This window comes from Astatotilapia calliptera, chromosome 7, assembly GCF_964374335.1.
Source record: "Astatotilapia calliptera chromosome 7, fAstCal68.1, whole genome shotgun sequence".
NCBI lineage: Eukaryota > Metazoa > Chordata > Actinopteri > Cichliformes > Cichlidae > Astatotilapia > Astatotilapia calliptera.
This window is the reverse complement of record NC_137428.1, coordinates 19,272,290-19,296,028: the sequence shown is the minus strand read 5'-3', so window position 1 is coordinate 19,296,028 and position 23,739 is coordinate 19,272,290. Positions and strand designations below refer to the sequence as shown.

Genomic DNA, 23,739 nt, shown 5'->3' with positions numbered 1-23,739 from the left:
GTTAGAAGCATTTAATTAATCCATAATAGGATACAGTTCTTAAAAGTGTCAATCATAATTCCCTACATCCCAATTTCTAGATTTCATTGGCTGAGCTTCAGTCAGCGCTATCTGAGCTGAAGGGTCACAGTGAAGGTCAGGCTGCTAATATTGAGTCCCTCACTGCAACTCTAAAGACCAAGGATGAGATTATCAGTGTAAGGATTCCACACAGTGTCAAAGTTGTGTCAGCAAGTGAAGGAGTTTTTCTTCTGATGTTTAACTTTTGACTTTGAGCAGGTTCTCCAGCAGCGCCTCAGTCAGAGAGGCCACACATGGCCTGATCATACCCAGGATCACGTCATTGTCTGTGGAATGGAGAGGTCCCTGCCTGTGCTTCCACAGAGGGAGAGTACCATGATCGGTGGAGACAGCCAGCAAGAAGTAAAGATGACCTGCTTTTTAAATTTTTTTTAGAGCAAAACATTACAATCTTGATGCTTTGTCTTTTAAGATAGTTTCTCTTCTCTCCTCAGGCCTTGCCCAACCTCACAGCTTTGCAACATGAGCACGATGCTCTGAACAGAGCCCTGAGGGCTGAACAGCAGCTCTATTCCAGCCTGGTAAAGACTGTGAAGGAGCAAGACAGGTAGTTATGTGCAACAGCTGCTTTAATGCAAAAAGGAGAAACAAATGCTTTGCGCTAACAGACCTCTTGGATGATTTGCAGTGCCCAGCGTCTCCATGCTCTACAGTTGGAGCTGACAGCAGTGCAGCTTCTCAGGCAGCAGCTAGAAGAGAGCATCAGAACTAATGAGGAGTTAAGGGGTGACTTGGAGAGAGAGATACACAGAGCCAAACTCAGAGAAGGTGCAGTGAAAACACACTTGGTTGTAGATGAGGATGGTGACTGAATGAGAGGGAAAGAAATAAAGGAATTATAAAGGAGTGAATGAGAAAAGAAGTGCTTGTTATCATTTATTGTGGTTAAAATGGTAGAAAATATAACTCATCATTAAAGGGAACCCCTAAACCCCAGTCATCTTTATATAATATGTTTACTCGTCCTGCCAACAACTTCCATGTCTACTTTTTGTTGTGTTCTTCTTCAGCATGCACACCTGGTCCCTCCACTTTTCATCTTTGTCTGCTTTCTGTCTCTTCTGCTCTCATCATCTCCCAGTTATCTGCATGTTTTTGTCTATAACACAGTCGCTCCCCTTTTCACTGTCTCTCAGTAAATGTATTGATTTCACACCTGTCTGCTCTTTGTCCTTCATAAAAAATAAATAAAGACCTGTCTTCTCTGTCTCTCACTTTCAACATGCTGTTTGTTTGTTTTTGTTTTGTCCCTTTGCTTCTTGATTGCATCACTTTAGCACGCTTCTGGTTATTAATCCAACCCATCCAACCATCTGTCACATGAATATCATTTAAAAGCATGGTTGTGCCATTTTCAAATGATTTAATAAAGGATATTAATGTGCAAAGTACCACATTAAAAGAGCAGCTCTCCAGAAATAGAGCCTAATCCAAAAAGTGTGGCATTTATTTTCCTTTGACGTCATGCAGTTAATGTAATTCAGCACAGTTTGTCCTTCAGATTTGTTGTGGCATTAATGCACAGCCTTAAAACAGATTAAAAGTGTCACTCTGCACTGAGGTCTAAGCCAAATAACTTGGACCATCCACTTGTCGTGTGCGCTCAGGCGACCACACACGTGCATGCTCCTCCCCACACCGCTGCCTGCAGAGAGCCAGGTGTAAAAATAGGTCAGCTGTAAGTAACAGGGACGCAGCTCACATTAGCACTGACTGGCAAGATAGACGTAGCAGGATGATTGTCACTGATTACATTTGCACACTTCATGCTTTGGTTATATAACCAACCATTATGATTTGTTTGCATAGGCTACATGTTTACACACTTATGAAAAAGCACAATAATAATCATACTTTGTGATTGTGTATATTGTGGGTGTGCATTTTAGCTCCTCTACATATATTTTGCATATCTGACTTGGATTTTTTTAGCAAGCCAAGATCCACTAACTGCACAATGTAAATCCACCATTTTTGTTTTTCATATTTTTTTTTTTACATTTTTCATTTATAAGGATTTTTTTAGTTTATTTGTTTTTTTCAGTATTTTAATTAAAGAACATTAGATTGTAGACATCATGAAAAATATGAAAGTGAAAGGTATAATCCAAAGGTGTGTGTGCTGCGGTGTAAAACCTCAGCTTCGTGGCTGGTCTGTGTTTGTTTTTAAAGTTGTGAAAAAGAGCTGAAGTATACACCCTCTTTATGACATGTTAGACATATGCACATGAAGTCTTAAGTTAATGGTGCCTCATGGGAGCTGCTGTAATGCCCTGTCATGCGTGGCCTTTTGTAACCCTCTGTGTATCGTTTCAGGTATGGACCTGATTGATCCTAAAGAGCTAGAGAGCATAAGACATCAGCTTGAAGATGCCCAGCGTTGGAATGCATCTCTGCAGGCACGCTTAGGAGCAATTCAGAACCGTGGAGGAGGGGTTGGTGGAGCCAACGATGGAGGTAAGACGAGAAAAAGACTCCAGATGTCATATTCCAGTTTATATACAGACAACATTATAAGATTATTTTAACGTTTTTCAGGCGACTCTTTGAGTTTCATTGGAGATCAGACTTCCTACATGAGTATCTGTGTAGGAGAGGGACTGGATGACAGCTTGTCTCATCTGTCTGCTCAGGAGCTTAAACAGAAGGTATTTTACATTTTGTTGCTTTTTGTCTCATTCTTATACAGTGTCACGTTGAAGTTAATTAGTGTGCTTCAGGTGTCACTGTACCAACTGTAAAGCTGGAAATGTGTAAAAATGATTTCGCTCTGTGTTAAGGTGCTTGAGCTGCAAGACCATGTCAGCAGGCTGCAGACCTTAAACAGTGAACGGCAGAGCCAACTTTCACAAATTGAGAAGTCAGAGCGTGACACTGATGACAAAGAAGACAAAGACCGCAAAAAGCAGCTGCAAAGAGACGAGGTTGTACACAAAGTTATGGCTGCAAAGTTGTTGTTTTTTGTTTTTTAGGTCTTCCAAAAGAGCGCACGTCTTGTCATTTATTAGTAATGTTTCTTCCAGAGTATGTCCACATTTAGAAAATACTTGAGAAATCACGAATCATTGTCTAACATCCTTCCTGTAATAGCTCCTTTCTAACCTTAGAACTTATAGCCTAACCTCTGTTCTGTCTAACCTGTTGCTAATTTCTCTTCCCTCTGTGGTACTAAATGTCTGAATTTTTTAACAAGTGTGTTTCTTGTATGTAGTAGAGTAAGTACCCTCTTTCTCTTTCCTTCATCTCTCCTAATCAGTCCCTGTTTTATCTTTATCTCTGTGTCCCATAAAACGGTCTCTCTTCGCCATGCTACATTAGACACATCATGCCATTCTGCTGTTGCTGTGCTGTGCTTTATGGATTCTGTTCCCACTTTAAGTTTTCTTTTACCGAGCCATGTGTGTCATACTCGCCTCCCATCCCATTACTCTAGCAGCTCAAGAAGACGCTTGAGAAGCAGCCTCTGGTTCAAAGTAACAAGACACATCTCTCTGGTCAGGACAAAGAGAGCCAGACATGCAGTAAACTAGGACAGGTATGAAACTGATGGTCATTAAACAACTGAGTGCTTAAGTACTATTTGAAGAGTTTATAAAACCTGCTTTCTAAATAATCGCTCTTTTAGATGTTGTCGGAAAAGCTTTTGGGTGATGTGAGCATGGACAGCGGCCTCAGCCAGAGTAGAGAGCGTGCTCACTCTAGCAGCGACATCTTGGACACTGGGGAGGAATATTCTAGGGAGATGAACACAGATTTAATGGCACTTAAATCCCTATTAGCTGATTGTGGGTCAACATCTGTCTCGCACCTTAGGTAGGTCTTTCTTTCAGAGTCTACTCCTTATTTTCCCCATTACTTGGTAGTTAGAAGTCTGAACTGTAATCTGGTCGAATGTTTCTCATTACAGAGCGGAAATGCTCAGGCTCAGATCAGAAAATGATGAGCTGCGGGGTCTCCTGAAGGAACAGAAATCGTCTGAGTACAAAGAAAAAGAGAGCACCGATGCCTCAGGGAACAGCAGTGAGGGACAGGCTGAGTTGAGGAAGAGTTTGGAAGCACTGGACACAGAAGATGCAAAGGTCACCAAACTGTCAAAGAAGAAGGGAGGGAAGAAGTGGAATGAGATTTCAGACAGGGAGAGTCCCATTACCAATGTCAGCACTGCAGATGACGAGGAGAGTCCAAGAACTAATTGCCAGCCACACAGCAACAGTGAAAAACAGCATTTTTCAAAACATAGGGTAAGTTTTGTACTGCAGAAGAAATAAAAAGACATCACTCTTTCCTGCATGAAGGCGTTTTGGGGTTTTAATGTCTGTTTCTTGTGTTTGTTTAAATTGTAGTCTGGAGGCAGATCTCGCCTTCCTGTGCCTGTGAGGCTGAGGGTGGAGTCTAACAGCAGCAGCAGGAAGCCTGGAAGCTCCGAGCAGCTCAAAACTGATGGACTTCAGCACCTTGATTCAGATGATGTCTACTGGTCTGACCAGCATGTACACACAGACTCTGACACTCACACATCACTCCAGCACAGCACTTCCCCTTCCGCCACCCTTGGATACCCTAATCGTAGCTGTAGTCCAGTGGGATCCGACAAGGGCTCTGAAGCCAGAGCATCACTGGATCACACCCAAGATGATTCTGGACTATATACTCAGCTGGAACTTCTCCACCAGGAGTGCCAGGAGAAAGAAGCACTGATCAACAAGCTGAGTGAGCAGCTTGCTGATTGGGAAGAACTTCATGCACAGCTCCGGGAGAAAGACAGACTGAACTCCCAGTACGTAGAGGCTTTACAGGCAGCAGAATCTACCATCGCTTATCTGACTGCCTGCAGTCTGGACAGCCAGGGTGGATTTGGTTCACACACAGGTTCTGGTTCTGTGGGTTCTGATGCGTCTCTCCATGGTAGATGCGTTGAGCTGCAGAAAGCCTTGCAGCAGAAAGAGGAGTTCAACAACCAGCTCATAGAGCTTCTGAATTTGGCAGAGAAAGTCATCAGCTCTGCAGAAAGCCAAGAAAAGAATCCTGAAATCAGCGATCTTTGTCAAAGGATTGAGGGAGCTTTGCAGCAGCTGCATAGCTCTCCAAAGGAAGAAAGCACCGGAGGGGTGCTTCAAGGTACCGAGGACTCTCTGCGTGAGCTGCAGCGTCATGCAGACTCTTTGCAAGAAGCACTTTGGGAGCAGAATAGGCTCAATGCAGAGCTGCAAGAAAAACTGAGGGCCACAAATGCTACTGCACAACACGGATACATCAGTGACAGAGTAGCAGCAGAGTCACTTAAAGAAAATGAGGAAAAGGAACACCACAGTCCTGATACTAGTTTAAATCAAGAGGCGATTGACGTTCTAAGGAACTGCTTTAGTGCAACAGAGTCCGCTGTTGCCTCCTTAGCAGCACACTGCACAAATTCTGGCTCCGTGACTGCTGGCAGATCCCAGATCAGCTCTGACTTGCAGATAAATTTAGACAAACTTCAGAGAGCCCTCCAAGAGCGGGAGCAACTTGGAGAAACTGCCCCACCAATCTCCGAACCCAGCAACAACCTGTCTACTGCTTCAACTGGAACAAAGGTACTAGAGCTTCATCGCCATCTCTGTCTTCTCTATGAGGTCTTCAGTGATTACTCTCAGAGGATATCTGAGCTCCAGGCTTCCCTGCAAGAAGAGAGGGGTCACAAAATGGAGAGGGAAGCCCACAGGGCAGTGCAGGACGGCAAAGGGTTACCGCCAAGTGTTCAGGTTGAACTGGAAACACTGCACAAAGCACTGAGGGAGAAGAAGAAGGCATGTAAAAGCCTGGAGGCGAAACTGGCCACTGCTCTTACCAGTACATCCTCTCCTGAAATGATAAAGAAAGGTAAGCTGTTGAGCAGCTTTCTTCTACATGTGCTTGTCCACAGTAATTCAAACGATTTTGTGATACTGCAAATCCCAGTTTGGTCAGGAACAACATAAGTAGTGATAGAGACATATGTGAACTCCTTGATTGATTTCTTCCTAACCAAACATATATTGCTTCCAATGCCAGCTCCTGAGCAGGATGACAAAGGCGTGCAGGTGGATTTGCAGGACCTGGGTTACGAAACCAGTGGCAAGAGTGAGAACGATAGGGAAGAGAGCAGTAGCACAGGTAGACAGCCTTCAGACAGACTCTGCATGTCTGTCTGCTGAGTGGATACTAATCTCAAGTGTGGACAGCTTCTCTTAATGTAGAATGTATGCATGAGGAGTGAACAAGGGCACGCTGTCTCTGAAAAATATTTTCTGCCTGGGTCTCCGTAACCACACAGTCTTTTTCTGGTTTTTAACTGTGGAATTTTCTTCACCCTTCCTAAATTTGAATGGGCTGTCTCTATTCATGCATGTTTTCACTTAAGGTTTGGGAATGTCTTTTGAGCACTCATTAACCTTTTACCTTGATTTCTTGTCCTATTCAAATTTGGCTGTATCACAAATGACTTCTTTCCTCACACTGCTCAAACACTGTTTATTTTCTACAACTTGCACTGGACTCCTCCCCATAGTCTAATGTTTTTGTGCTTCCTGTGTTGCCAGATTTAGAGGTTGGAGTAAACCCTAGTTGCAGTGGCTCCAGTCTGCCTTCCCTGTTGAAACACGAACAGGCCAATTTCTCCTCTACTGAAAATCTGGACTCAACCTCCAGCACCCCATACCCTACTTCCCCAGCTCTCAGCTCAGCCAAGGTATTTATCTTATTATTTGCTTATTATCTTGTTCCTCACTCCCAGCACTCCACAGCAAAGTTCACTAGGGAATGATGGGGAATGTCACTACTGTGGTTAGCTCAGATGCAGAGCTGTGTCTGTGAACACAGGAGTCCTCCTGCTGCTCAAACCTTCTGTTTGTTGAGTGACGACCAATCAGAATAGAGGAGGACTGGGTCTTAGGTTTACCAAGGCCTAGTGTAAGATAAATACATTATTATGAACCATGATTCATACAGCAGTCAAGTGAATAACACTGATTATCTCTTCATCATGGCACCTGTTAGAGGGTGGAATATATTAGGGAGCAAGTGAATATTTTGGGAAAATGGGCAAGCGTGAGGATTTGAGCGTGTTTGACAAGGACATCCAAGGCTCTTTCATGCACATGGGAAGCAGAGTCTGGTCCCTGTGGTCCAGTCCAACAAACGAGCTACCGTAGCTCAAGTCTCTGACTGCTGTCCATCACCGATTACAACGGACTCGTGAGCCTCAGAACTGGAGCGTGGAGCGATGGAAGAAGATGATGAATCACTTTAAATGATGAATGCACTATGGGAAGAAGACGCAGAGGAGGCAGTGTGATGCTTTGGATAATGTTCTGCTGGGAAAACTTAACTTATTCCATCCATGTGGTTGTTACTTTGATCCATATCACCTACCTAAGCGTTTTTGCAGATCATGTGCACCCTTTCATGGAAGCGGTATTCCCTGATGGCTGTGGCCTCCGTCAGCAGGACAATGCGTCCTCCCAAAATGGTTCAGGAGTGAGTTTGAGGTGTTGACTTGGCCTCCAAATTACCCAGATCTCAATATAGGTGAGCATCTGTGGGATGTGTTGGCCAAAGACCCGATCCATGGAGGCCCCATCTCACAACTCACAGGACCTGAAGGATCTTTTGGTGCGAGACACCACAGCACATGGGTTTAGTGAAGTCCATGCCTTGACGGGTCAGAGATGTTTTGATGGCAAAAAGAGGACCAACACAATATTAGGCAGGTGGTCATAATGTTATAACTGATGGGTGTATAAGGCAACTCAAGCAGATTCTAAAAATAAATACATGTATCAAGAAATGAGAATAAGGTGTGTTTGAGAACATTTACATACATTACAGTCATTTTAAACAGCTTTGTGAGAATCAACAGTGTAACAACAATGATCAGAAGTTACAGCATGTGTTACTGGTTTGATTCCATTTAACATTAGTTTTCACTTTCACTTTCAAAATCTGAACCTTCTTCCATCTATTTTATTTTTAGGTGAGTCTGAAAGGTCTGCAGGTCTATAGTGAGTATGGTGTTTCTGAGGACCCACTGCAGCTTCAGGGACAAGTCAAAGAGCTCAAGGTCCAGCTGGAAAACCAGACAAAACTAATCCTCCAAATGCAGAGCCTTCTGCATAGGAACTCCCTCTCCAGTGACTTGGTCAACAACACCTCAGACCCGTCTGTGATCAAGGATCAAGAGGGTGCACAGAAAGACGACCGTAGTCAAGATGGCAGCCACAGAAGTGGGCAGCTAAGGGGGAAGAAGGCTGGGGAGAACCAGGCAATTAAGGATAAAAGCAGCCGGGTAAATATGGAGCTGGAAGGAGAGAGGAGGCTGAGCAGAAGCATCAGTGAACAACTGCAGCCATCCCGCAGCCGCTCCACATCACCTGCTAGGTTAACCATCTTTGAAGTGTTTTATTAGTACTTCACCTTCTTTACTTTAACCCTCCTCTTGTGTTAGCTTTCTGTTATCATCTCTTATGTTAACGGGTCGGTTTTGACCCGTGAATTAAATCAGCTATAAAATACACTAAAAACAATAAGTGATCATCCAATTTGTTTCTCATCTCTTGGTTATCTTGTTAGACTTCCTTATCCATGAAAATGTTGGTTTTAATACTTTCGGTGTGGGCCTCTGGGTCTTTTTTTTTTCACTATACCCCTCGATTTCAATTAAAAAAAAATAAAATAAAATATCACAGCTGATATTGTGATCCTGCAGTCCAGTGGTCATATCGACGACCACACATTTTCATTGTTTCTTCTCAGGGATGCCACTCGCAGCTTTGACTGTGAAAATCTGTACATTCCAGCCATAGTTGGTTTTTGCATCACAGGCTTCCCAGATTTTTCTGCCGTATTTACCTGGCTTACTGGGTATGTATTGCCGGTAGGGGCATTTTCCTCAAAAAGTGGACAAGACGTTCATCCACTGTCACCTCTGGCCCTGGGATGAACATCAGTGGAAGAAGCTGCACCCATCTCTCCCAGACATCCCTGATGGGAGCAAGCTTGTCAGACCTCGGTCTGATCTCTTTGTTGTCAAATCTGATGACTCTTGAATCAAAATGATATCAAATGTGTGAAGTGACATCGTTGCCCAGAAAATATCTCTGCCTGTTGATGCGTCCCATAGACTATCAGTGGCCTCATTGCAGCATCTGTACACTCCAGCAAGAAGAACACCAATGAAAGCATCCAGGTATTCCTCATCATGTCGCTATGGACTTTTTTTTCTCCTTCAAGGTTCATCATAGTAATGATGATTCTTTTTAGTGACAATGGCATAAATAGCTCAAAACATCTCTTGATGTCACTGACTTTGGTCAGAGCAAACCTTGTGATTCCAGGGGTCATTTTGATGACATTTGCAGCAGCTGCCCTGCTATGTAGATCATGAGGTACTGAGCTCCAAAATATATTACCATTTTTGGACTTGAATCTTTCAGCAGGAGTAGCTTCAGCACCAGCGACCTCCACCTCTGATCAGATGTGTCTGTGTCTTCTGGATGATAGTCCACATTGTCTTCCTCCTAGAAACCTGCCCATCTGAATCGCTGCTCTGTGTACTCTCCTTCATTTTCACCAAAAATATGATGCAGAACTTGGCTCACTGTGAATCTTCTCATTTTTGTATGCTGCAAATTGTAAATGTGCACTCTGGAAGTCAAATGGCCACTCAAACTAGAAAAATTTGCATTTCCTGCGAAAATGCAGTGTGGATGCTTTAAAGCTGAAGCTGTATGCAAAAACTAGCTGAAAAAGCTGAAAAGTTGCAGAAATTGTAAAAACTTTGCAGAAGCAAAAGAAGTTTGCTAAAATGGAATAACTTAGCAGAACTGCAATATCTTAGAGGAAACATAATACTTGGCAGAAATACAATAGCATAGCAGAATTTATCAGAAATATTGTAACTTACCAGAAACATGATAACTTCTCAAAAATACAAGAATTTAGGAGAAATAGTATAAGATAACAGAAAGAATATATTTAGCCAAAAATACTTAAACATTACAGAAACACTATGATTTAGAAAAATAGTACAACAGAGCAGAAATATTGTGATTTACCAGAGACACTGTGATGAACTATGAATATTGTAATTTTAAATTAAGACTATGTTTTAGCACAAATATTATAATTTGGCAGAAATACTATAATTTAGCAGAAATACTATATTAAGCACAAATCCTATAAAAAGCAGAAATGGTATGATTAAGCATAAATACTACATTTAGTAGAAATACTTTGTTTTAGCACAAATCCTATAAAAAGCAGAAATACTGTACTATGATTTAGTAGAAAAACTATAATTAATCAGAAATACTAAATTTAGCAGAAATACTATATTAAGCACAAATCCTATGAAAAGCAGAAATAGTATGATTAAGCATAAATACTACATTTAGCAGAAATACTATATTAAGCACAAGTCTTATAAAAAGCAGAAATACTATATTAAGCACAAATCCTATAAAAGCAGAAATAGTATATTAAGCACAAATCTTATAAAATAGCAGAAATAGTATGATTTAGCACAATAGTAATAAGTTAAACAGAAAAATTGGAAAAGCAAAATGGACAGCTGAAAAAATGCTGAACATGCTGAGGGTCCCTCAAATATACTTGTTAAATGACAAAAATCTGCAAAAAAATCTATAACAGCCACACAATTACAAATATGTACACATGAGGAAACACACATGCACAGAGAGACACACACACAAGATCCAATTCAGTCAACCAGTCTAAATATATTGAATTTGAATCTTACAATGAGATCATCCCATAAAAAGGCTTCCTCTCTCTCTCTCTCTCTCTCTCTCTCTCTCTCTCTCTCTCTCTCTGTCACACACACACACGCACACACAAACACACAGAGGGAGAGAGCTGCTGAATTTGAATCCACCAATCAGAGTGGCTGTGTACTTTTTCCCGCCAAAACAGGTGCTTCTGTTTACACACGCAGCACAGAGAGACACAGGATTATTGCAGTCTATTTCTCATAGTGAGGACTCCCCTCAAACAAATGACCATAATTTCCTAACTGTAGGGGCTAGAGCGGTCATTCTTACACCGTTTTGTTCAGAAGTGATTGGGGAATCTTCAAGTGTTGACAATTTATCATTAAAATATGAATTTTTAGAGATATATGACATGGATGACTTATTGACTTAGAAGCCACGAATTCCCCAATATGCAAATTTGAATGCCTCAGACCACATATATGATTGGCTGGCTGGGAAGCCGTGCAGGCCCTGATTTGTGGATTTGAATTCCTCAGCCCTGATATGATTGGCTGGCTTAGAAGCCATGAAGGCCCCAATATGCAAATTTGAATGCCTCAGGACACATATATGATTGGCTGGGAAGCCGTGCAGGCCCTGATTTGAAAATTTGAATTTCTCAGTCCTCACAGAGGATTGGCTGCCTGGGGACCTGGCAGAAATATGTAGAAATAGTATGATTAAGCATAAATACTACATTTAGTAGAAATACTATGTTTTAGCACAAATACTATAAAAAGCAGAAATACTATAATTTAGCAGAAATACTATATTAAGCACAAATCCTATAAAAAGCAGAAATACTATATTAGGTACAAATCCTATAAAAAGCAGAAATACTATATTAGGCACAAATCCTATAAAAAGCAGAAATACTATATTAGGCACAAATAGTATAAAAAGCAGAAATACTATAATTTAGCAGAAATACTATGTTTTGGCAGAAATACTATATTTACCTCAAATCTTATAAAATAGCAGAAATAAATTTGTGCCTTATATAGTATTTCTGCTTTTTATAGGATTTTTGCTCAAACATAGTATTTCTACTAAATGTAGTGTTTATGCTTAATCATACTATTTCTGCTTTTTATAGGATTTGTGCTTAATATAGTATTTCTGCTAAATTATAGTATTTCTGCTTTTTATAGTATTTGTGCTAAAACATAGTATTTCTACTAAATGTAGTGTTTATGCTTAATCATACTATTTCTGCTTTTTATAGGATTTGTGCTTAATATAGTATTTCTGCTAAATTATAGTATTTCTGCTTTTTATAGTATTTGTGCTAAAACATAGTATTTCTACTAAATGTAGTATTTATGCTTAATCATAGTATTTCTATATATTTCTGCCAGGTCCCCAGGCAGCCAATCCTCTGTGAGGACTGAGACATTCAAATTTTCAAATCAGGGCCTGCACGGCTTCCCAGCCAATCATATATGTGTCCTGAGGCATTCAAATTTGCATATTGGGGCCTTCATGGCTTCTAAGCCAGCCAATCATATCTGAGGGCTGAGGAATTCAAATCCACAAATCAGGGCCTGCACGGCTTCCCAGCCAGCCAATCATATATGTGGTCTGAGGCATTCAAATTTGCATATTGGGGAATTCGTGGCTTCTAAGTCAACAAGTCATCCATGTCATATATCTCTAAAAATTCATATTTTAATGATAAATTGTCAACACTTGAAGATTCCCCCATCTCTTCTGAACAAAACGGTGTAAGAATGACCGCTCTAGCCCCTACGGTTAGGAAATTATGGTCATTTGTTTGAGGGGAGTCGTCATTATGAGAAATAGACTGCAATCCGGTTGTTCAGTGATGACGCGACGAATCCTACTTCCGGGTCTAAAGTAGTCTGCGTTTAATATGGCATTTGTGTTGTTAACATGTTTAATGTTATGTATTTTCTTCTATTTGATCTCAAAAAGCTCCTAAAACAGTCAGCGATCACTGTTGACCTCCCTCGGCTTTTATTACCGCTAATCATTTATTTAAGCTCAGTTTTTAAAACCTTAGGATGTAACTACAGCCCAGCCCATGCAGCAGTATATGAATGACTAACCTCGTATTGTGGATGGATTATCTCAGTTGTTCTCCTGGCTGAAGTTTTGTCCGTTTACAGCATCCTGCCATGCAATTACATTTGTTCCTGACCACCGAGAACACTCACGGTAACTTTTATCAAGTGGAAAAAAAGTTAGCTTGTTTATATTATGCTAACATAGCTGTGTCGCTAGCGGTCACGTAGCACATCATTATATACCAGCTAGCCAAACTTCAGTAACCCTACAAACGTCACTGCTGTTTAGCTTTCTGTCTTCATTTATGTTGGAAGTGATAGCAGAGCTGTACGTTTTAATTTGTTTCCAAAACCCCGCAGTCAGGACATGCTATATTGTATTTAGATAGAAGCTAGCGAGCTAACTCCCTGCTAACTTCTAACTCCGTTAAATGTCATAAATTCTGTTTTCATGGATGCCTGGATGTTAAACTCAATTGTTACACCTGGTAGAGCAGAACGCTGATCATTTTATTAAAGATGAAAGACTTTAGACAGTTTTTCAACTCACAGTCTCTCTGTGCTGCGTGTGTAAATAGATGCACCTGTTTTGGCGGGAAAAAGTGCACAGGCTCTCTGATTGGTGGATTCAAATTCAGCAGTGTGTGTGTGTGTGTGTGTGTGTGACAGAGAGAGAGAGAGAGAGAGAGAGAAGGCCTTTTAATGGGATGATCTCATTCTAAGATTCAAATTCAATATATTTAGACTGGTTGACTGAATTGGATCTTGTGTGTGTGTCTCTGTGCATGTGTGTTTCCTTATGTGTACATATTTCTGATTGTGTGGCTGTTATATATTTTTTTGCTGATTTTTTTCATTTAACAAGTATATTTGAGGGACCCTCAGCATGTTCAGCATTTCTTCAGCTGTCCATTTTGCTTTTCCAATCTTTCTGTTTAACTTATTACTATTGTGCTAAATCATACTATTTCTGCTATTTTATAAGATTTGTGCTTAATATACTATTTCTGCTTTTAATAGGATTTGTGCTTAATATACTATTTCTGCTTTTTATAGGATTTGTGCTTAATATAGTATTTCTGCTAAATGTAGTATTTATGCTTAATCATACTATTTCTATATATTTCTGCCAGGCAGCCAATCCTCTGTGCGGACTCAGACACATATCACATATCAGGGCCTGCACGGCTTCCCAGCCAGCCAATCATGTCTGAGGTCTTCCGTTTCCTCTCTCGTCATATCTCAGCGACAATTGTACAAAGAGCAATGAAAATCGCAGTCAAAGTACACCAAAGTCCGCTGATTCACCCAGTACAAGAATTATGCCTCTAGTCCACCTAGTTTTTGAGTTACACAACGTTTTGTAACTCCAAAAAACGGCGTTTTTCGCCTCTCACCGGGATCTAATTCTGACTGCTCATCACCCTGTTTTTCAAAACGGCTCCTCTCTTTCCCAGTGGCGCAGTTGGTAATGACACGGGTCTGCAAGCCAAAGATCGTGGGTTCGATTCCACCTTGGTCAACATGTTTTTTTCCCTACAAATTAATACACTGTCACAGACCAGTAATTCATATTCATCATTTATTACAATTCTGCAAACTTTTATGATTTTACCAGCTTTTCTAATATGGACCTCACATTCTTGTTAACACTCCATGGCACAAATACTCTTACCTTTAGGCTCTGTGTATGTGTGTGTGTGTATCAATATTTCTCCCATTTTAAAGTATTACTCCTCCATAATTGTATTTCTGTTAAATCAAAGTACTTTTACTACATCTTAGTACTTCTGCTCAATCATAGTATTTCTGCTAAATCATTGTTATTATGCTATATTGTAGTATTTCTGCTCAATCATACTATTTCTACTATATTATATTTTTCTTTCTAAATATAGCATTTCTGCTATATAATTGTATTTCTGCTATGTTATAATATTTGTGCTAAACCAGAGTATTTGTGCTGTATCATAGTATTTCTGCCAAATTATAATATTTGTGCTAAAACATAGTCTTAATTTAAAATTACAATATTCATAGTTCATCACAGTGTCTCTGGTAAATCACAGTATTTCTGCTATGTTGTACTATTTTTCTAAATCATAGTGTTTCTGTAATGCTTAAGTATTTTTGTCTAAATATATTCCTTCTGTTATCTTATACTATTTCTCCTAAATTCTTGTATTTTTGAGAAGTTATGTTTCTGGTAAGTTACAATATTTCTGCTAAGTTCTGCTATGCTATTGTATTTCTGCCAAGTATTATGTTTCCTCTAAGATATTGCAGTTCTGCTAAGTTATTCCATTTTAGCAAAGTTCCTTTGCTTCTGCAAAGTTTTTACAATTTCTGCAACTTTTCAGCTTTTTCAGCTACTTTTTGCATACAGCTTCAGCTTTAAAGCATCCACACTGCATTTTCGCAGGAAATGCAAATTTTTCTAGTTTTGTTTTGTTTTTGTGCAGGTATACTGCAAAAAACACGCAAAACAAGAATCCCCTAAAGCTCATATGATTAGGAGAGGAGCTTGCTGTCAATGTTTTAGCTGACAGTGCACTTATGATTTCAGTTTTGGCTTTAATTATTGCTTTATACTCATAATATTATACCTGGGTCGAAACCAACCCTAACAACACAAAGGTCATAATTTCAACTAGGGCATTTTATAATTTAGTGAAAAAAAATTTTTTTTGTTTTATTTTGTAGAAATAGAGGTTCCTGACAAAGTCAAAAAGCCTTGATACAATAAACAAATGTTTGTGATTTTTTTTTTTTTCTATGCATTTGAAATTTAAAATGGGTTGGTGCCAACCCTAACACAAGAGGAAGGTGGAAAATCTGCATGCTCTTTTTCTTTCCTTCTTTTTTTAAATTGTCCCTAATTTGGTCTTCTCCACAGCCTGGACTCCCTTGTGAAGTCACAGGCCCGAGAGCTCTCGCAGCTGAGGCAGCAGATCAAGGAGAGCCGCAGGCTGGGAGCCCTGCACCGGCGGCAGCTGGAAGAGCTGAACCAGGCCTTCAAAGAGCTGCTGCAGGCTGAAAAGGTCGACTGCTACATGGGAGAGGTGGTTAAAGAGCAGCTGGACAAGAGCCTGAGCATTCTGGACAGGCTGGAGGGACGGCTGGACAAAGGTAGCTGCTGCCGTCATCGTAATTGTAGTAGTTGCTTTGCCTAAATTATTATATAGATCCATGATGAGGTGTTGTTTGTGTAGTATCTGCCATCACTGCAGACGTGTATTTGTGGTTATGCGACAGTATTTACTTAGTGTGCTTGGAGGATGTGTGTTAGTGCCGTGGTAGTATAATGATTGAAGGAGACAAGTGCAGTTACAGCAAAGCCATTTTAGAGCATGGAGGGCATTATTTTAATGAAAGAAATTACTTGATATGGTGATCAATTAACTTACTGATGATTTCCTTCATTATCAAAGAGTAGTTTTAAAGGCAGTTGTTAAAATTATGGGCGGGTACAAACTTGACTTGACAGTCTAACAAGGGGAAAACAGACGCCACCAGAAGAGAAACAAAGACAGAAGAGCAGCCACTCGTAACTGATTTGTACAGACACGTCCATGACAGCGTCTTTTTCTGTCTTGTAGGAGAGACTCATCTGGATAATGAGGATGTGCCAGCTCTTGAATTGTCTCGCAGGTACAAATACATTATTTCTTTATTTTTAGTGTATGCAACAGTGGGTGAAACATTTATCACATATATAATATATATGTGATAAATGTTTCACCCACAAAAGGAGCCAATTTCTCATCATATAACATATTATGTTATATGATGAGAAATTGGCTCCTTTTTTTAAAAAAAAGCTGGTGTTTACTTTTCCATCCTTCTAGTGACCTAGACTGTAGTCCCTTTGTTAAGGTCACATGTGCGACTGTATTTTTGGGTCATTAGCTGAGCTCTTTGAGATGTTTGTCATATTATGACCCTTTTAAAACTGCCCCCAGCTATTTGCATTATGACCCTGGGCTGTGCACGTGAATAACTGTCCTGCTGTTGACCTATTTTGTTTCTGTGTCAGCCAGAAGTAAATTAAGGCTCTGCTGCCCATCACTGGGTCAATATTGTCACTCTGTATTCCCCATGCTTTCAGTTTCACATCATAGCCATCTTAAACTTTGACTTTTTTACCTTTTTATTGGCAGCAAATGCTCTAAGTGAGCAGTTAATACAACAATAATAACTGTAGACTTGCAAAATTGCAATTTGTTTGTTTTGGACACAGTACAATAATTGTATCCTTCCATCCTTGATATGAATAGGTAATGCATTTTTTAACCACACACTTGTATCAAATTATAAATTAAGGTTGCTCAGAGCCACGCGCATTAATCCATATTACTACTGATGTGGCAGTTTTGGGGAGCTTCAGCAGACATCACAATCACTGCTGTCCTATGAGGAGTGCATGAGAGGTCCTCCTGAAAGCTTGTGTAGAATCCAGCAGGAGATAGATTATCTGCGTCTGGAGCTAGAGGGTGAGAGAGAGCTGCTGCAGCAGCACGTCGCCCTGCTCGTCCAGCAAAACCTCACCCTGGCTGATTGCACCAGGGAGCAGCTGGACCTGTGAGTGGGTTTGATCCAGACAGCATGACGTTTGCCGTGAGCTCCTGTGTCAGATTTCCCAGCTGTGTGTTGTTTGAAGCCCGCTGGTTTTAGGAACATAGTTTTCTTTACTTTTTGGGGTTGCTGTTCCTTTTTCTCTCCCAGCAGTCATACCGAGGCCTCCCGACTGGTGTTAACACGCATCATTCCTTCTCCTTCCAGGTTGGCTAAAGAGCTGCAGGAGAAGAACCGTCTCATCCAGAGCCTGCAGAGCCAGATTAGACGCCAGAGTCTCAGCAGCCACCACAGCTCTCACTCTGATCTGTCCCACTCAGACAGGACTTCTTCCTCCTGCCACAGCAGCCCAACCACACAAGGTGGCAATCGAACCCACAGTAAGTATTTCTGGATCCAATGCTTTAAGTCTCAGAAGCCTTTTGTCAGAGTTTTACCCCTGATACTGCTGGAGATTTTGTGCCAGACTAGGATTAATTCAGTTTGCTTCATTAAAAATGCATATTTTCTTCCCTTCTTGCCCGTTGCACAGTCATTGAGATCAAACGGCTCCTCTTCTACGTGCGCAGGCAGTCTAGTGCCTGCCTGTAATACCACTTATTGTCCACTCAGATCCTTTCTGTTGCAGTGAGGCGTTCTGCAGGACAAAGCTTGCCAGCCAATGCCAGAGGAGGTGTCCAGTTTCAATCCACTGCCACTTAAAGTTGCATTATTCAGTGGCACATATCTGTTTCAATCTTCTGATATTTTGTGACCAAGAGGCTATTGCAGAGACAAGTGAAGTCCTTTAGAAGCACCTGGAGACAAAGAATAATAATAATAATATGCAATTTGGATTTGAAGTGTTGGATTACACATGTGTTGTTGTCTTCCTGTGCACGTTCAGGTCAACAATTACACCCTGATTGGACGGGTGCAACTGTGTCACCTATAGGAGGAGCTCAGGACGAAGGTGTGTCCGGTCACAGAGATGCTGGCGGCAGACTGCAGGGCCTGCATAGGGAGAACGGGCGGCTGCAGGAGCAGCTGAGGAGCAGCGAGGAGCTTAACGCCACCCTACGCAGCGAACTGGACCTGCATCGCTCTATCATGGCCCAGACCACCTCCCATCATCAGGAGCAGGAACAAGGGCACGACCAGGAGGGCTCAGGGCCTCAAACAAAGGCACAGAAACAAGATGGAGACACGAGCGCACAAAGGAATGGTGGAGGACAGCCTCATACGATGAATTCAGGTAAATATAAAGCAATAGTAGGCTGATTAGCATGTCAGTTAATGACTACATTATATAGAGAAATGTTGTTAATTATATGAGCTGTGTGAGTTTGTTGCTAATGTAAAGAAGTAAAAAAACGACATGGAATTTCCCTTTAAATGTGCTTTATCCATGTGTGTCTGTCTGTTAGACCTGCTGGCAGAGCATCTACAGGAGATCAGAGCTTTGCGACAACGTCTGGAGGAAAGTATTCGCACCAACGACCGTCTCAGGGAGCAGCTGGAGAGGAGACTAGCTGAAGTGGAAAAAGACCCAGGTACACACCAAAAAACTGTCTTTGACTATTTAGGGTCTTTTGTTTCCACATGTCCAACATGTGTATGTGCCATGTCCAGCAGCCACCAACATCTTCATCCACGGCAACGAGGAGCAGGGTCAGCTGACTCAGGAGGTGCGATTCCTCTGGGGACAAAACCAAACTCTGAAGGAACAGCTCAGCATGGCATCCAGAGGTATCGCTCTTCTTATGTTTAGTTAAAAATCACATGATTTTCAGTAAGAAAAAAAGAAGAGGAGAGAAACGGATGCTAATTTCTTTTGTTGTCCTTGTTGATGCTGATCTATAATACCCTAAATATTTTTCCATTATCTCCGGGAATTACATACTTAACAAGGTTTACAACCTTTATTTCCTCCAGACAAGCAGAAGGAGAATGAGAAGCTCCGGGAGACCCTGGCCAGGCGGACGGCCAAACTGGAGCAGAGCAGGAGGGAGTGTGAAGCTCTGAGGCAGGAAAACAGCCAACTGCAGGAGCGACTGGAGCACAGCAGCCGGGAAAACTCCCAGCTGCAGGATTCACTGCACCGCAGCAGGGAGGAGCTGCACAGGTACACACACACACACAACATCAGTCCTGATGGGGAGCACACATTTCTACACCACACGCTTAATGTCATTAAAGCACTCATTTGTGTAACCTGACACTCCACATAGCTACTAATGGCCATTCTAAAAAGTCATTACTGTTGCCATTATTCCTTACTGTTAGTATGTCTCTGAAACCTGAGCTCATCACTTGAAGGCTCATCCGTGAACACACACATGCACACGATGCTAACAGTGATGGTATGTGACCTCTTGCCACGGGTCCTGCTGACATGAGGCTGACACTCGAAACCAGGAGTGTATATTACTGTCAGATCTCCTCTCCCTTTCATTCACCTGAGTGTGTCACTTTGTCTAATGTATACACGTTAGGCTTGTTGTAGGTAGTGTTTCTGTTTTATATGTGTGTGCCTATATATAATATGTATGTATGTATGTATAAATATACATACATACATACATACATACAATATAAATTTTTTTAATATATTGAATTTTAAAGGCAAGGCATCACTTTAGGCTGAATTTCTTAATAAGTGTTGGCTGCGCTTTCAATCACTGTCTCCAGGTTGCAGTGCGAGGTGAAGCTCCAGAGGCAGCAGCTGTCCGACTCCCAACATCTCCTCCAGACGCTGCGGGTGGAGCTGCAAGTTTACGAAAAAATAAAGAGCGAGTCTAACAAATACAACGGTACTGCACGATTTCCGTTTTTGTTTTTCAGTAGCTGGAGTTCTTCTGAAATGTTTGTGCTGTAGTCAGATTTTCCAGCAGCTTGCACGAGTATTGGAGGAAGAAACCTTTACTTTTTGTTGTATAGAAAAAATTTTGGATCATGTTTGGATTGGTGTACTGACAAGATGATAGATTGTAATGAGAATGTCTAATGATATTGGCTAATAACTGGTGTATTGTTTTTTTTTGGATGAAACATGGCCACATGGGGGCAGTAAAGAGGGAGACAAGGAGATCATCTTCAAGAGGAAACCCTCCAAACTTGTATTCAGTTTTGTTTTTAGCATTTATGGGTGTATTTGCAGAATCTTTTGATTGCACTTTGTCCACCAGATTTGACACTGTATAAACTAAGTAATGGTGACACCATCAAATTTCAATTAACTTCAAATCCTGTTTGGAATTCCTGCACTACAGTTTCTCAACCCTTATCAGCCAACATTCACAATAATTTATATGCGAAATGTTCCTGTTGGCTGACATGATCAAATTTAAGGCCTTTACACACCAGACGTGTAATTTTGCAGCATTTATTTTTTCAGATTCAGTTTGATTTGGATTTTTTTTTTTTAAATTCTTTTGTTCTTATTTTTCACATGCGAATAAAAATATCTGACCACAAGTTTGTAGAAATGTACCTGTGGGGTTGCAGCAGTTCTCAGCCTCAGCGTCACTAACAGGAGGATATTTCTTTCTCATTCGGCGTGCAGAATCCAGCGAGGTGGCCCAGGAGCCGTCCACTCACGCTTCCTCCGGCTCAGTGGACCTGGCCGAGCTGCTGTCAGAGATCAGACACTTGAGGCTTCAGCTGGAGAGGAGCATCCAGACCAACACGGCTCTGCGGCAGAGACTGGAGGAGCAGCTGCTCAGAGGACCCGGCCGCTCTGAAACCATCAACATTAACTATCTGCTGTCCTCTCCAGGTAAACGGAAAACACGTTCCTGCATGCCGATGAGCTTTGATGGATTCAGAAGGCCACGTAGGCACTGCCAGGTCATGGCAGGTCAGGTGTTTCATTTGCTTATTTATTTTTTATCACTCTTAGATGAAGGGGGCAGGTCGCCGGGCCGAGAAGACACTGTCCATCACTCGTTCCAGACTCACAGAGAACACACCAGCATCCACCATGGTAAGAAAAGCTCTTCAAAGCTGGTCCTGAAGCCAAATCACATATTTCTATGAAAGCAAATACAGACTGGTGACATTTGAAGTCTCCTGGATCTGCTATGTTGGATCTTTTCAGATGTGAGATATCAATCTCTCTCAGAGGTGGATGGTGGCTCGGTCAGCAGCAGCTCTGGGGACAGCATTTCCGGTGCTCCCTCTCGGCTGGTGCCGGGTCACCGGATGTGGGCGAGCCGCAATGGGCGCCACATTTTGGGCTTGATTGAAGACTACAACGCGCTCCGCAAGCAGATCTCAGACGGCCGGAAGCTGTCACGCAGTATGGACATGCAACTGCAGGAGTGCCTGCACACGCTTCAACAGCAGGGCTGTGACAACAAGGTGGGGAGCTCATCGTGAGGTTTAAATAGGCTGAACTTTACAGAAAGTAGAAACGTGATGTTAGCCTGTCCACATCTTTGTAGGTGATTGAACAGCAGCATCTGAAGAGTTTATCCTGCAGCATTAACACCATGCACCAGGTGCTGGAGGAGGCTGGCCGACTGCTCAAACTGGTGTGGAGAGTATCTTTGCCAGTTGGGAACATAGCAAGAGACAGCTGCAACAACCAGCAGGTAAACACACGCACAGCACACATTGTGTATCCGGGCTCTCCAGTTAAACATCTGCAGACCAAATCCTTTCTTTCCTGCTATCCTCCAAATCAGGATGAGCTGCTGAGAAATGAGATAGCCCGACTGAAGAGCCGGCTGTCTCAGCAGGAGAGGATGCTGAGCGGAGCCATCAAGCGTCTCCGCACCACCAACCAGCTCAAAGAGGGAATGGAGAGAGTCATCATCGATCAGTGTAAGTTCATCTGCTTTTACTTTTAAGCTGCACAGAAGATGAAATGTGTGGTTGAAGCAGTTTTGCAGCTATTTGAGTTTATTGATGGAAGTATTTGTCAAGTCAGTCTCTCTGCTCCTGTTTTGTAGTTTTTCTTTGTGTGATATTATTTTATAAAGTAAATGTCAGGTCTTGATACCGGTATAATTATACAAGACTGTGGAAATGAATTGTTTTATTTTTGTCCTTTGTAGTGTCTCTGACCCATGGAGTGTTGAAGAAAGCCAGGGGGAATTTAGAGGTACGCCTACAGTAAGAAGTGTATGACCCAGTTATAATATGTCAGACTAATGCTGTTACCCACAGTGGTATTTTCTCCATTAGTGAATTACTCCTCTTTTCCCCCTTTTTTCCTCTCTGTGAAATATCGGTAGACAAATTACTGTACCCAGTTTGGCCTGAAAGGCCTGTCTGGAGGACCAGACGAAGGTTAGTGTGGATGCGTTGCTCTGGTTGTTTCTCCTGCATGAAGCAAATACCAGAATTTAAACGTGTAATGAGACAGTTGTTGGGAGGATCATACCTACAACTGTGTCCTCCTAACACTGTATGGACTGTGTTAGGCTTTTTGATTTACGCTCACAGGGGTGTGTTTTGCGTGACCTTACAGCAAACATACTTTTAACTTTGCAACTATTCATTTAACAAGATGACAGATGCATGTGTCTGGAGATAAGATTGGAAAACTTACTTGAAATATTTTTTGTGCCTTAAGCATTGTTTTTGTTTATCCTGCATGTTTGTGGCCAAAGGTGTAAAGTGACCATTAAAGCCAGTCGTTTTTTTTTGTTTGTTTTTTTTACTGTACAACCTCAACTTCTCTTTTCAGGAAGTCCCAGTCAATGGCCAGTAGTAGACACTACAGACCCTCAGCCTGAGCAGACGAATGCCCCAGTCTCCAGGCAGACTTCAGAGAGGCACTCTGAATCCTCGGAGGATCCCAACAGCGACAACTCTTTGCAATGCAGCTACTAAAGGTGCCAGCAAAGCACTGACGCAGCAGCTTCCCAGTCTGCATCCTGCCTTTCCGTCCTGCTGTAAAACTGTCACCTTAACCTTAGAAAGCTAAGCTTTTCCTACCTTATTGCACATGCCCCGCCTTTACTTTGATTTCTATAAAAAGGTACTGAAGTTGTAAAAGTTCTTTAAATGCAAGAGTATGCCTCTGTAAATAATCTGTGCTATTCAGATATTTTCCTTTTATTCGTTTTATATGACGCATATGACAACATGACTGTATTTTATTACTGACTTCCAGTTTTTACTTGTTGTCGTCACCTGTCAGTTTATGTACAGGATTGTTTAGATCAACTGTGTTCTAGCAAGTATGTGCAAATGCAGTAAAATAAACTGAATGCTGAAGCCTTCGAGTCTGCAGCAGTTTGATTTTACAAAGTGGATTCAAAAAGAAATTCTATTCAGAA

At 41.6% G+C, this 23,739-nt stretch overlaps 1 protein-coding gene across 14 annotated transcripts in view; it reads left to right on the top strand.

Moving 5' to 3' along the window:
• Positions 1–23,677, top strand: part of cdk5rap2 (CDK5 regulatory subunit associated protein 2) — a 39,603-nt gene extending 15,926 nt beyond the window's left edge. For 7 of the 14 annotated variants that reach the window (XM_026173427.2, XM_026173426.2, XM_080303594.1 and 4 more), the window contains 30 exons: positions 81–197; positions 280–423; positions 516–628; positions 710–849; positions 2,398–2,538; positions 2,620–2,729; positions 2,862–3,005; positions 3,515–3,616; positions 3,707–3,894; positions 3,989–4,322; positions 4,425–5,940; positions 6,112–6,213; positions 6,639–6,787; positions 8,072–8,475; positions 15,792–16,024; positions 16,495–16,546; positions 17,678–17,850; positions 18,357–18,704; positions 18,877–19,002; positions 19,082–19,198; positions 19,385–19,574; positions 20,141–20,262; positions 21,015–21,227; positions 21,351–21,434; positions 21,549–21,811; positions 21,895–22,044; positions 22,138–22,276; positions 22,510–22,556; positions 22,690–22,744; positions 23,145–23,677. In XM_026173427.2, coding sequence (XP_026029212.2) covers positions 81–197; positions 280–423; positions 516–628; positions 710–849; positions 2,398–2,538; positions 2,620–2,729; positions 2,862–3,005; positions 3,515–3,616; positions 3,707–3,894; positions 3,989–4,322; positions 4,425–5,940; positions 6,112–6,213; positions 6,639–6,787; positions 8,072–8,475; positions 15,792–16,024; positions 16,495–16,546; positions 17,678–17,850; positions 18,357–18,704; positions 18,877–19,002; positions 19,082–19,198; positions 19,385–19,574; positions 20,141–20,262; positions 21,015–21,227; positions 21,351–21,434; positions 21,549–21,811; positions 21,895–22,044; positions 22,138–22,276; positions 22,510–22,556; positions 22,690–22,744; positions 23,145–23,290 — 6,162 coding nt within the window. In that variant the 3' untranslated portion in view covers positions 23,291–23,677. The remainder of the gene's footprint in view (positions 1–80; positions 198–279; positions 424–515; positions 629–709; positions 850–2,397; positions 2,539–2,619; positions 2,730–2,861; positions 3,006–3,514; positions 3,617–3,706; positions 3,895–3,988; positions 4,323–4,424; positions 5,941–6,111; positions 6,214–6,638; positions 6,788–8,071; positions 8,476–15,791; positions 16,025–16,494; positions 16,547–17,677; positions 17,851–18,356; positions 18,705–18,876; positions 19,003–19,081; positions 19,199–19,384; positions 19,575–20,140; positions 20,263–21,014; positions 21,228–21,350; positions 21,435–21,548; positions 21,812–21,894; positions 22,045–22,137; positions 22,277–22,509; positions 22,557–22,689; positions 22,745–23,144) is intronic. The other 7 variants (XM_026173421.2, XM_026173422.2, XM_026173423.2 and 4 more) reach the window with 7 other exon arrangements.
• Positions 23,678–23,739: the final 62 nt, after the last annotated feature.